At 53.6% G+C, this 13,904-nt stretch overlaps 1 protein-coding gene across 1 annotated transcript in view; it reads right to left on the reverse strand.

The window, feature by feature from the left end:
• ITGA9 (integrin subunit alpha 9) overlaps nt 1–13,904 on the reverse strand; it is a 250,599-nt gene that overhangs the window by 218,423 nt on the left and 18,272 nt on the right. Inside the window, exons 4-7 of the mRNA XM_023764184.1 lie at nt 9,539–9,606; nt 4,962–5,091; nt 2,239–2,324; nt 1,856–1,860 (exon numbers count right to left, since the gene is read on the reverse strand). Of these exons, the coding sequence (XP_023619952.1) occupies nt 1,856–1,860; nt 2,239–2,324; nt 4,962–5,091; nt 9,539–9,606 (289 nt within the window). The remainder of the gene's footprint in view (nt 1–1,855; nt 1,861–2,238; nt 2,325–4,961; nt 5,092–9,538; nt 9,607–13,904) is intronic.

Consider the following 13,904-nt stretch of genomic DNA (forward strand, 5'->3'; position numbering starts at 1 on the left):
GTGGCTCTCATTTTATCAGCTCTGCAAAGAAAGTGTCCTTCACCTCCTTCGCTCCTGACCACATCATGGAGGAAGCCACACATAGTAAGACCCTAGGAGCTTCCAAATCACCAGTAAACAATTCAACACTTAGAAGAAGTGTTTTCTCCCTTGAAATAGTTCTTTCATTCCTATGAGTGAGAGCTTGAGCAGGTATCCTACTAGTATATAATAAAAGGCAAATATGCAAATTGTCCCCTCAGGAGTTCGACAGACAGGGAGACCAGGAGTTGGACCGACCAGGAGTTTGACCACTTGCTATGATGTGTGCACCACCAGGGGGCAGTGCGGAATGAAGGAAGGCCCCGGCCGGCAGCTGGGGGAAGGAAGGCCCCAATGGGCCCTGATCACTGGCCAGGCTTAGGGACCCTATCCGTGCACAAATTTCGTGCACCGGGCCTCTAGTGTCAAGATAAGAAAGAGGGAGGGAAGCATTTCAGACCAAGCAGTTTTCCAAAGTGACACCACAGACCTCAAGAGTCATGACATTTGCTTGCGTAAACAGGAATTTAGCTGGCAAGCACCAGAGTTAAACATTAAATACATTTCTTTACCGGGGGGACTTCTCAGAGCCTTTAGGGTGCATGTGTATACCATAAGTCTCCGCCACAAAGAAGATCATGGAGGTGGAACTTCCTAAATGACATGACTATGGAAGTTCTTTTTCAAGTTACATCGTACGGGAAGAGAATGTCTCACGAGAACCAGGGCAGGGGACCCTCACACAGGATCTCAGTGTGAATGTTGTCATGCCCAGATTAACAGAAATCAATCACCACCCAATCCCTGAAGGCCGGAGGTCCTTTCGGGGGTGCCTGGGAACCAGGTCTGTACCAGCTCCCATCCCTGGGACTATGGAACAGTCATCAGTTTTATCAACAGTGACCCGTTTCCCCAGCGCCTCTCACGTGGCCCAACCGGAAGCAGCATCGGCTGAGGCGTGGGCATCGCTGGGAACTGGGAGGTGGAGGTTTTTATCGATGCCGCAGAGGTGCCGGCGCTCCGCAGCTCCTCCCCCGGAAAGACATTATCAATGTGGGAGCAGCACGCGGCACTCCTCGTCCTTCCACGGTGGAGAGGAAGCATGTGACTCAGAGAGACCCATATCTTTCTTGAAGTCACCAGAGTTCATCCCCATGCTTCCCCCTGCTCAGTGCCCTGGGGTTTTCCCCTGGTTTCATTTTCAAAGACCCTTTCTCCACAGCCTCAGCGTTGGGGGGAGGGAGGCACACGCTCCATAAACACCAGCAGTGACCCCTAATCCTGCCCAGGAGGGTGCAGGGAGATAACCCCATAAACATATCACAGTCAAGCGGGTCAGCTGGTCATACTGACGCCCTGGCTGAAGGCTCCAATTAACAGTGGTCTCGGCCCGTCACGGCCTCTCCAGAATCCAGACCCCATTACTCTGAGCCCCCGGAGATATGGTTAGACTACCTTAGGTCTACCCCATGGGCTCAGACCATTGCTCTGTTCAGTCTTTCCCATCAGAGAACCTACAGAGTGTATTAAATATGCAGATTCCTGACTCATGTGGACCTACCCAACCTACTCAATCTGGATTTCCTGTTCCCTGGAGCCAAAGACCCATCAAGCATAGTTCTCTGAAGGGTCAGACTCCAACCAAGATTCCCAAAGGGACTCAGATGGCTCCGATCCATGAGGTCTATTCTACACTCTGGGCGGATACTTAGGGAAAGTGACCCACATATTCCCAGTCCAGCCTTTGGGCTGCACCAGTCTTGGTTCCAAAACATTGGGGGAAATAAATATAAGAATCTAGGCCCCACGATAAATTCACAAAGATATCTGGGACTAGACCTGGCTCCATGAGGTCAAGGTCAAACTTGGAAAGGGTTTGAGAAAGTGGAGGATTTGAAGTTAGCGGCCAAGGTCAGTCTCAATCATCTCACTTGCACACGCGTGTGCACACACAGAGTCGGCTGTGAAAAACATTCTCAGACGCGAACGTGCAGGAGATGGAGAGTACTATCCACACTCTGATGAAGCTTCCAGGTCAACTCCCAAAAGCGGCTGGAAGGAGACAGCAGAGGTGCCTCAATACTTCGTCACTTACCTGCCGGCCACCCAACAGAATCTTCAGATCCAAGTGAGGTGACAAACCCCTATAACAGCCACAGTGTGCGCCCCCCTCCCTTCTGTCTGAGCCCCTGCTATTCCAAAGGCTCTTCTCCTCACCTTCCCAATGCCTTCATCCTGGGGGGCGCCTCCTACCACATCGGTGGTGGACGGATGAGAGAAGTGGCCGGCAGTAACCGCATAGCCTGTAAGGAATGGGCAGACGCCAAGGGCAGGTTGAGAAACAATGACAGGGAAGAGAAAGATCCATCAGAGGAAGACGTTTCTCAACTAACCCTCATCTAGATAGTTATTATGCAGCCAGTCTTGGAACCAATGGCAGCTGTTGGTCTTCTCGTGCTGGAATAACTCGTCTCACACAAAGGCATGTTCGCCAGGACATCAGGGCAAGAAAGAGCAGTCTCTGACTGTCTGCTTTGGGACTGGGCTACATACTCCATGTCTGTTTTCTTTTTCTTATTGACGTATTTTTGAATGTTCATACAGTACACACATCTGAAGTGTAGAACTTAATGAATGTGTATACATGTATATAACCATGTAATCGCCACCCAGAGTGGATGTCACCATGGAAACACAACCGAGGAGGGTCCCTCATGCCCTTTCCCAGTCAATGCCCCCTCACAAGTAGCCACGCTTCAGAATTCTATCACTACACATTATGTCTTCCTGGTCTAGAACTTCACTCACTCAACATAACTGTCACACCCATCCATGTTGAGTGTGGTCGTTTCTTTTTATTGTTGATTAATGTTTCGTTGCATGAATATATCACAGTATCTTTTTCCCCCTCCTATTGCTAGGCATTTGGTTTGCCTCCACTTTGGGGCTATTATGAACAGCTTGTATGTGTACTTTGGATGTCATCATGGCCTTTAACCTCCCAACTCTAGGGGGAAGATATGATTATTTCTTCCATGTTAGAGACGTGGAAAGCAGGACTAAAATGTGATTAAGCAAGATTCCTAAGACCAATCTGTGTGCCTCCCACGCTCCTGCTGTTGACCATTAGGCCATACTCCTACCTAAGAGAAGGCAGAAAGACACTAACAGGGATGGATGAATGGATGGATGGATGAAGGGATGGATGGATGGATGGATGGACGGGTGGATGGGCAGGCAACGAATCTGGATACAAAAGGAATCTATAAAGAAAGGAAAAAGTTGTCTGCGCTTAGTCTAAATGTTTCCTGCACCTTCTGGAAGCCCTGCTGACAGGCTGAAACCTGTGTCCTCCGGCCCCCAGAAACCCTGTGCCATAGAGTCCCCAAACCTTGTCATCAACCTCAAACCTAAGCTGTGCCCATAAGCTCTTTGGGCTTTGTGATGAGACCACGTTAGGGTCAATTCTTATTCACCATGTGGCTGCTCTCTCTCAGACTGGAGGCTCGTGTTACCCAAGAGTATTCTGAGTGACAGACAGCAAAGCTTCCGGGGAGCCTTGCGAAGCCGGCAGCAGATGGGGCCTCTGTTCCGCATGCAGGGAGAAGCCACCAGCCCCAAGCCTGGACCCTACAGCCACCGCCAAACCAGCCTCTCTCCGGCCTTCTTTCCAATTTCTGGCCTAGTACACATGGGTCGAGTCCCTACGAAGCACTAGGTACAGTGCTGAGTCCTGGAAATGTGAAACAAACGCCCCACTGCCAAGGTGCTCCCAGCCCGGCGAGGGTCGGCGGTGTCTCCGTGGCACGCACAGGGGAGGCGGCTCAGGGTCCAGACCTTGAGCTCGGGAACCATGGGTTTAAACGCCCACTTTGCCATTGGAGAGCCACGTGACCTTGGCTATTCCATAACATCTCTTACCTGTTTCTTTCGCTATAAAATGTGGATGGAAAATAACAGCTACCTTACGAGGCTGTTTCGGGAATGAAAAGCCATAACAGGCAGAGCCTGGCGTACAGTAAGTGCTCAATAAATGACAGGACTGAGGAGCTGGGAGCACAGGGCAGGGAACACCCCAAGGACTCGGAATAAAGGTTTTATGGTTTATTCACTGGGGGAAACCTTGCAGTTAGAGGGGAAAAGGCAAGTGGACAACCCTCTACTGCCTTCTCACAAGTGAATCTCTGTGAAAAGGGGGCGGGACTCCCCCAGATCTAACTTATGGGTAATGTATGCAAAAGAGCATTGCTTTCTCAGCATTGGGCCTAAAGTTAGCTTCCTTTTCAGTCCAGAATGACAGCATTTAGGGCCTGAATTAAAGAAAAGCCATGTAGAATGTCCATGTATACAAGTAAGGACAGTCTACCCTGTTCTTAAAAAGGCATGATCACGCCGGGCCTCGTTCTTGCCTGGTGGCTGGCTGCTCGCTTAAGCTGTGTCTATCTTCTTTCTAGAAGATTAAAAAGGTTGAGAAAATAGGAGAAATCTTTCTGAGCCTTTGATCAAACCCCAGCATTAGGCTGCCATCCATCGTGATAATTTCTGGTTCTGATTATCTCTGTTTGCAACCATCTTTGTGACCCGGAAGCAGAGACCTCGCCCAAAGGAATGGCATGGAAAACCAGGGTTCTATTGCACCCATTTTGTATCTGATCAATTGAACGTGAGTAACTGCTAGAATAAGAAAATAAAACGTTTGCTTCCCCGGAGGCTCAACTGTCAGCTTTTTAATCAAATCACAGTTTGAATTCAGTTCCCGGCTTTCTTTCTCCTCCATATGTGGGGCTGGATGGTAAGGGACTGTAGCTAAAACTATAACTGATCAGTATGGGTGTCAACGCCGGCAAATCCTTTTCGCACCCAGTAAAGTAATAATTCATGAATGTTGTGGCAACCGCTCCTGTGAACCTTGTCACCTGTCACCTCCCTGAGCTACTCACCCAGGTACGTGTACCGCCTGTTCATGATCGCTTCGTCGTTCAGCTTGAAGTAGGTGTTGTCCGTCAGGTTCAGCACCTTGACCGTCCCAGCCCAATAAAACGACCCCGGGGCGCCCATCACCACCAGCTCCTGCCGAAGAGAAACCCAAAGGTGATCAGAAAAGAAGCTGAAGGGGGAAGTAGGCAGTGAGATGAGAACCACAATCACCACAAGGAACTCATAAGTCAATTCAAGACACCTCATCAGGGACTCTCTTCAGCTGAGCAATACGAAAACAATGTCGCCTGATTCCCTGGGGTTACGGAGTCTATACACGGACAGGGCTACCGGGAATAGAGACCAAGATAACTGAGCACATGGACAAGACGAGTAGCAAACTGGGTCTCTGTCCTACCCACAGAGGAAGCCTCACATCTTGTCCTCACTTTCCCACCAGGATCAAACAAGGAAATGGCAAAGATCGGACACTGCTCGAATTCTAGGGAGCGATGCTCGGGAAAAGATACCACCCCCTTCTCTAGCCAGGCCTCCAGCTCCACTATCCAGCAACCGCACCTGCCCGCTACCGAGCAGGAGAAAAACAGGGACCAACATCAGCTTTGCAAAAAAATAGGCAGGAAATCCCTTCCAGTCCTCACTCAGGCCTCTCATCTCAGAAACGGCTCTGAAGCTGGGTGTTCTGGCAACTGTGGCCCCTGCAAGCTCAGGATGACATCCAGAGAGCAGCGAGCCCCCCTAGGGGAAAGATGCAGACTGGAAAGAGAAGAGACTACAGACAGCTAGAGACAGCATTACTATTTGCTTTTTGTTTGGTTGGTTGCTTGCTTAATCCTCACCCGAGGATATTTTTTCCATTGATTTTTAGAGAGAGTGGAAGGGAGAAGGAGACACTGAGAGAAACATCGATGTGAGAGAGACACATTGCCTGCTTGCCTCCCACTCGTGCCCCAATCAGGGCGTGGAATCGAGCCTACAACCGAGGTACTTGCCCTTGGCCAGGAATCGAACTCACGACCTTCCAGTCCGAGGACCGGTGCTCTAACCACTGCTCAGGGCAGGGCAGCACTACTATTGTAAACTGACCTTGAAACACTAAGACACATCTGTCTCCAGCATTTCCATTAGCAGCAATGGGCCAGCAACCTCGACAAGCCTGAGCACCCGTCTATGCTACAAAACCATCCAGGGACCAACGCTGGGGATAATTCTATGCTCAGAGGTGACTCGGTGGCCCACGGAGGGCAGCACGGAAATCTGCATGATCTTACCCACAAGAAGATGCGTAACTGTGCTAACGGAAGTTGGAAAACTGTGCTAACCGAGGCAGCTCACATCGGAATTCTAAGCCACGGTACGTCCATTCGACAGATTCTGTGGCAACAAAAATACTGCAGACGATCTAACGGCACAGAGTCACACAGTGCTCTGAGCGTGAAAGAGTACACCCAACAACACCCACGCCGCGAGCAGGCTTATAAAAGAAGAGTGTATACAGACAGACAGACCGAGACCAGAAGGACAAGCTCCAAACCATGTGTGTCTTTTCCACCGGGTGACAGACAGGATTTCAGGAAGCCTTTTTTGATTTTTTTCTCTCTTTTTTATCCCAAAGGTTTATTTTCTCTGTGTTTTCTCAAATTTCTAGAACAATGATTAAACACTGACAATGAAGTCATCTCAGAAAATGCAAAATGGGCCCTGGCCAGTATTGCTTACTGGTTAGAGTGTCGGCCCCTGCATGGAAGGTTCTCGGGTTCAATTTCCAGTCAAGGGCATGCACCTGGGTTGCAGGTTTGATCCAGGGCTGGGCCTGGGGGGGGTGGGGGGTGCGGGAGGCAACCAATCTATGTGTCTGTCTGTCTGTCTCTCTTCCCCTCCCCCCATTCTCTCTAAAAATCAATGGAAAAAATATCCTTGGGGGAGGATTAGCAAACAAACAAAAAACGAAAATGCAAAATGTGTTCCTGGGAGGACACTGCACAGGCATTGAGAGGGAGCCCAGGCCGCGAGGAGGCTGATGGGCCGAGGGAAGCCAGGCGCCCACTGCATCGTGCATCCAGTGGTGCCCAGCTGAGCCCTTCACTCCTTCCTTCCCCCGGGGGTGGGAGGAGAGGAGCAGTGCCTCTCCCTGGAAGTCCCTCATCTCTGGCGTTTTCCATTCAGTGCGGGTGATGCCTGTACCTGCTGGCACTGCCCGCAAGTTACTGATGCTTTAGTCCCCCACCCCCCAGGACCAGCCAAGGCAAAGGTCACCCACAGACATGCCCGTTTCCCCAGGAGCTGCGTGTGGAGCCCCATCAATGAACAGAGTGGGCCTTGATCGCAGAACCTCAGGGCGCAGGGGCATCTGGGGGTGCTGAGAGAGGCCGGGGTTTCCTCTGCACATGGCACGGTGGCGGGAGCTGGACAGCAGAGGAATGCTCGGGTTCGACCATGGAAGTCTGTGCCGAACAGCCCTGCCCCCAGGTGTCTCCCCGCTTCCACCGTGGGCTCCGATGCTGGCAGGGCTGGTCCACGTCTTTTCTTACTTAGAGGAATCCATCCCCTAAGCTACAAAAGTCAATGAAGTTCCCAGGAAACCCCTGCTTATCCTCAATGGCCGGCGAAAACTCTCGTGGTGCCCGTAACTCACACGGCTTTGATAACCCCAGGGTCACCGACCCCCAGGTCAGGCAGGCACTTTGGGGGAGAGTGCGTCAGGGCCACATGGCCATGCCCAGAGGCCACAGAAGCACGCCCAGCTTGGGACCAGCTGCCGGCCCCGTGCAGGGGCCTCCCAGCTCACGGCAAAGGCAGGCCCAAGCGACGAGGTCAGCAGGAGGGCAGAGGAAGGGAGCAGCGCCGTGTGACCCCTTCCACCACATTTCCTGCTCAGCCTGCGACAGCTGAGGTTCCAGAAACGAGGGAGGCAGGGAGTTCAAAGACCTCCAGTTCAGAGAGGCCAAAAGCCTGGGAACTGAAGCACAGGCCAAAGCCCCGAGTGGCCAGGAGACAGAATGACCGGGTCAGAGAGCTGATCCTCGGTCGCTGCCACTCCTCCCCTACCTCCCCCTCCTCCCCACCCCCATGCACCAAGGCCCCACTTCTGGGGGCTCCCAGCGCAGCCGGCACATGCTGAGGCACCGTGGTTCCAGAGCCTGGGGTTTTCACAGGTCCCTGTTCCCCTGCCTGCCTTGAGCTCACCCCGCCACCTGGGTTTCCCCTCCACACCCTGCCCCGCCCTGCCTGCTCCTCCTACGGTGGCCCCCTCCCCCCCAGCCCCAATGCCCTCATGTTCTCCCCAGCCTTCCTGGCTGATGAGACCACCATGATGCCCCTTCACCGGGGACTCTCCCCCTTAGCTCTTCATCAACATCTCCGATGAGTTCTCAGGTCTGCGATGAGGCTACTTTCTCCCCGCCCCCCATCGAAAGGAGGCATTCTCCCCGCACCCTCGGCCTCCACGCTAAGCACACGCAGTCCCTCAGACAGTAACCAGCACTGGCCGGATCCAAGTTTCTAACTCAGGCGGGGATCGGCCCCCTCTATCCAAACACCTTCTGAAAACATCTATATGCGTGTGCCTCGTCCCCTCACTCAGCCCGTGTGTGAAGCAGACCCCTCAGGGTACCCATCCCACTGAGTCCTCCTTGGGGGGCCCTTCCCCCGCACACCAGGCTCCAGAGCCCTGGCTGGAAAGCTTCCTCTCCCCACGCCCTCTGCCCACCCAGCCCACTGGTACTGCCTTCACACTCTCCAACTCCCCGCGGCCTTCTCATCCCTAAAGGTCTCCCTAGCCTGCACCGTTGCTTTGGGGCCAGACCCCATCACAGCCCCCTACCTGGCCTCCCTCTAGGCCGTCCCACTTCCAAATTCCTGGGCACACCCAGCCCACGTAGCCACTCTCACAACATGGCCATCCACGCGTCGTCACCTGCTCCTGAACGGACAGTGGGTCCCTGTAACCTACGGGGACACTAGACCTCCCTGGAGGAGGGACGGACATAGAAGTTGCACACTCTGAGAGCTTCCTGGGACGGAAGAGAGTAACCTTGGCACATGGCAGGATGGTAATTCAAACCAAAGGGGACAGGAAACAGTTCAGCACACAGTATCAGAACAATCCACTACACACTTAGGAAACCCGCGGAGTTCATTTCTACCACGTAACGTCTGCAAAAAGAAACCCAGGTGCATTAATATATGCGTTCTTTCCGTCTATCAAAGTGCTGGAACAGTGGTTCTCAACCTTCCTAATGCCGCAACCCTTTAATACAGTTCCTCATGTTGTGGTGACCCCCAACCATAAAATTATTTTCGTTGCTACTTCATAACTGTAATGTTGCGACTGTTATGAGTCGTCATGTAAATATCTGATATGCAGGATGTATTTTCATTGTTACAAATTGAACATCATTAAAGCATAGTGATTAATCACAAAAACAATATGTAATTATGTGTTTTCCGATGGTCTTAGGCGACCCCTGTGAAAGGGTCGTTCGACCCCCAAAGGGGTCGCGACCCACAGGTTGAGAACCGCTGTGCTGGAAGAAAGCCCGGGTGGCATGTTGCCTTCCTAGGACGGGATGACACCCACCTCGGTGAAGAAGCCTGCTATCCCCGCCTGGCAGGAGCCGTGTTCTTCTCCGTACTTCTTCTTATACTCTGGAGGGGGCGGGAGGAGAGAGAGCAAACCACAGCCCGGTCAGTGTGTGCCAGTCGTGTGCGGGGCGGCCGAGCGGGCCCCTTCCCCGGGTGCTGCTGCGGGCTGGGCCCCGGGACGCCGTCCAGCCCGCGGCACGGCAGGGAAGTCTCAGGAATCCGCCCGACCGCGAAAATCCAGACTCTGGTGCCATCAGGTAGCGAGGCTGCCAAGTGCCCCATGTGGGGAGAGAGGAGCAGCAGCCATGGTGATGGAGTGGGAGGCGGGTGACAACGATCTCATTAACGTTAGTTAGGAAAGACCAGAGCCCCAGCAGGAAGGAGGAGCTGAAAACATGGCCCAGACGTGGACTGATGTCGCCCTCCCAGCGTGCAGACGACCAAGCCTCCGAAAAGACACTCCATACAGCTGGAGGCAATATGGTTCCCTCCGTGCAACCCAAACCGGCCATGAGAACCCATCTGCAGAAGGAGGGGACCCCCATACCTGCCCCGGGACCCGTTCCACCATCACTGGTGGCGTGCGGTGACACTATACACTGCCACCCCGTTTTTCTCCTTCCACACAAGGAAAGGGGGGGGAACGCTCCAGGTCAAAAGAAAACCAAAGGATGAGCTCTTTCCTCCCTACTCCCTCAGTTCCCAACGCTCCACCCTGCCAAAGGGGGCTGTTTTATTTTGAAGTTTGCAAGGAAAAGTGTTAGCATGTTCCCAGCCCTGTGTCGACTCACACCATGGCACATATCCTTCATCCCTGAGAGCCCGTATCGCCATTTACCTGTTGACAGGTAACACCCCTGAGGCTCAGAGAGGTTGAGTGAACTGTCCAAGGTCACACAGCTAGTCAACGGCAAAGCCAAAATTCTACCCCAGGCTCGGCAGGCTCAAAAAGCCACATGCTGTCATCTCTGCGGCCCATCCGAGGTTTTGCAAAGTGAGGGATTGCACAACAGCCAGGAAGCAACCAGCCGTCTGCACTCAGGACATGTGTAAAGACATGGAGAGATGTTCAGCTCAGGCGACTCAGATTAATGACAGGTGACCCTGACGTTGCTGGACACTGGCTCCCGGCTGCCCCTGGGCACCTTTGGGTGGGGGGCTAGCCAGCAAAATAACCCAGGGGACACCCCTCACCCCCTTGGGCTCTAAGCCTCTGGTACCATGAAAAGCAACATACTTACTTTGGAAACTTTTCTACATAAATACACAATCTCCTTAAATCTGAAACAAAATAAATAATACAAGGGAACAGTGAAGCCGGGATTGCAACACAGTGCCACTTCCTGCAGCCCAGCTCCGCTGGAGGAGAAGGGGAAGGGCCCTGGGGACACGTCCAGAGCAATTCACTTCCTAACAACACTCACCGCAGAGCCTGGTAACATTTTCCAGTAAGTGGCCATTAACCGCTGCTAAATTACTATGGAATGTCAAGCGAGTTACTCGTCCTTCCTGCAGAGGGCTAAGCCGCTCTGGGCTGGGTCCTGGTAACCAGGAGAACTCAGCAGGCCTGCCCTGCCCCAAAGCAGCCCGGGGCCAGCACAACTTGCTTGTTCTCCGCACAATCTCACCCTGGGGCAGGGCGAGGGGCATGTGCAAAGCCACAGATAGCCCAGCCCGTGTGGCTCAGTGGTTGACCCCTGACCTATGAACCAGGAGGTCACGGTTTGATTCCCCGACAGGGCACATGCAAGGGTTGTGGGTTCGATTTCCGGTGTGGGATGTGCAGGAGGCAGCCGATCAATGATTCTCTCTCATCATTGATGCTTCTATCTCTCTCTCCCTCTCCCTTCCTCTCTGAAATCAATAAAAATATATTTAAAAAAAACAACACCAACAAAGTCACAGATAGGTCCTGCATCCAGTTATAGGATGGCAAGAAACAATAAAAAGTCATCATAATCCCTATACCCTATGGCACAAGGAGCAGAACGCCCCAACCTGCACAGTTATATGAAACCTAGAAAGTCTGGAAAAAGCATATCCACCCGCCGACACTGGGGGCTAAACACCCACTCCCGAACAAATAAGCAGAGAAAGGAAACTCAGATGCCCCCAAACTGAACGAAACTACACGGCAGGGCACCCGTTCGGCCTCAGACGTCTACGACAGGAATAGGGACTACGTCGGAATCTTCCATGCTTTAAAGAAGAAATGGGTCTCAAGGTCTCTCGTGCGAGCGGCACTAAAGAGCGGTAGGTAAGAACATGTCCGTGTCTCTCTCCGCCTCATCCCCACACTCCGTGCCAGGAGCAGACCCAGGGTTTCTGAGGTGGCCACAGACACACGGGGAGCTCCCGGCCCCAGGAGAAAGGCCAGCGAAGTGAAGCCTTTTTACTGTCACTTCTGCCTCGGCCACCAAGGAGGCAGCGACCGGGCACCATCACAGGCCAGCTCCTGGCTCCCCAAATAGGGACGTGCCTCACCAGAGGTCAGAGGGCGAGGCTCGCACAGAGAGCAGGCACCATCCCACCGGCTCTGAGGTTCTGAAACCCCAGGGACTGTACCTGCCTTCTCAGAATGCCCGAAAACAGGACTCACACCACTGGGGGCTCCTGACTGGAACCCATCCCTCTCAAGGAGAAGACAGGCAATGTTCCGGCCTCCCAGGATCCTGTGTGACCGTGGGATCAGCCCCTTACTTTGGGAGAGGATCACCCCGTCCCACCCCACAAACTCTGGGAGGGAAGGGGGAAGTTATAGGACTCTAGCCTAGGAAGGCTCCACGGACGGGCCCGGATTAGACAGCTGCACATTGCAAGCCCCCCACAGCCTTCCAGAACCCTCCTCTGCTCCTCGGTCAAGGTGACCTTGCAGGTAAAGGTACAGGGGACCCTCTGCTCATCACAAAACATGTTTGTTCATCTCACAGTCTACTCAACACAAAGATGAGCTCATTCATCTCAGCGCCCCCAACACCAGCCCTGTCTGTGCCAGGCACCTGTGCGTGCTGAGGACAGGGGTGCATACGTGCTGTTCCGTCCCACCTGACACTAAGTACTGAACCCCCAACCTGCTTCGATTTGGACCTTTGTCCCACCCACCCCCAACCTTCCAGCCCTGCCTCCTTCTCTCTTCCAACCTGTCAGGCTCCCTGACCTCCACCCCAGCCCTGATTGGAAAGGAATTGCATTCTGGGTAGCAGGCCCCCTGGGTTCTCCACCAGTGCCACAACGAACTGCAGAGGTCAATGTTGAGGGTGGGTGTGAGCACAGCAAGGACCTGCTGGGTGGATTGTTCTGGGCTTTCCAAACCTAGAGTGGCTGAGCCCACCCTGGGCAATTCCATCTCCCCTTGGGCCCCAGGAGAATATGCAGATCCAGTTCTTCAATCCCTGCCCAGCCCCAGGCACGACCCTTCACTGTCCCCCAAAACCCAAGAGGAGCCCCTGAGCCACAGCCGGGAGGGCCCAGCCCGGGAGACCAGGCCCATAACGTTGCCTTGTCTGGGTCCAAACCCATCCTCCGTAGGCGAAGTGCTCTCTCTCAAAGCCACACCCCTCTGAAGAACTGACGTGAGCATCCTTCGCAGACTTCAGAGCTGTCCCTCATCAATCCCGTCTGGAGAGGCAGCCCGCTGCCACGTACGGCCGCCAGAGCCCCAAGCTCCGGTCCAGCCCAGCCTGCTCCTTGGCAGTTAAAAAAGAAAAAAAATCACACTGCCCGAGCCTGCTGGGTAGTCAGGAATCCCGAATAAGTGAGGAGCCACCTAAGAAAGCGCATTGTAAAGGGAACAAGGCCACACCACAGGCAAACTGACACCTCAGGGCGCCATGGTGACCATCAGGGCCAGGCCTGGGCTACAGGGACTTTCCCGAGAGGCAGTGGCCAGATGCACCGGGCACTGGACCACAGCTCACGTCAGTTACTTCACCTTTTGGAGTGCTATCTCTGTGCATTAGAGACACCACAGTTACTATAACCTGATTCTTTCTTTTAGAAAATGACATAAAGAGGTCAGGTGGAGGTTTCTCCCTAATGCACTTCCCACACGTACAGGCCGGGGTCTGGGTGTGCAGACCCACCTATGTGCCATGCCCACATCCTGGAAAACTTGCATTTGGCCTGCCCAGCCCGCAGCAGGCAGGAAAGCCTCTCCCACAGAACCAGGAGAAGGGGGGAGGGCACGTGGAGATAAGGGGCTGCGCGGGCACTGCGTCCGTCTGCAAGAGACCCCCCAGGTCACACCCCTGCCATTGAGAAGTGCAGGAAGTAGGGGTGGAGGGATGGGGTGGGACCTTCAGTCTCTTGTGTTCCCAGGAAGAATTGTTCCTGCACACACACAAAGGCTGCGGGCCCCACAG

The sequence above is a fragment of the Myotis lucifugus genome, unplaced genomic scaffold (assembly GCF_000147115.1).
Source record: "Myotis lucifugus unplaced genomic scaffold, Myoluc2.0 scaffold_319, whole genome shotgun sequence".
Classification (NCBI taxonomy): Eukaryota; Metazoa; Chordata; class Mammalia; order Chiroptera; family Vespertilionidae; genus Myotis; species Myotis lucifugus.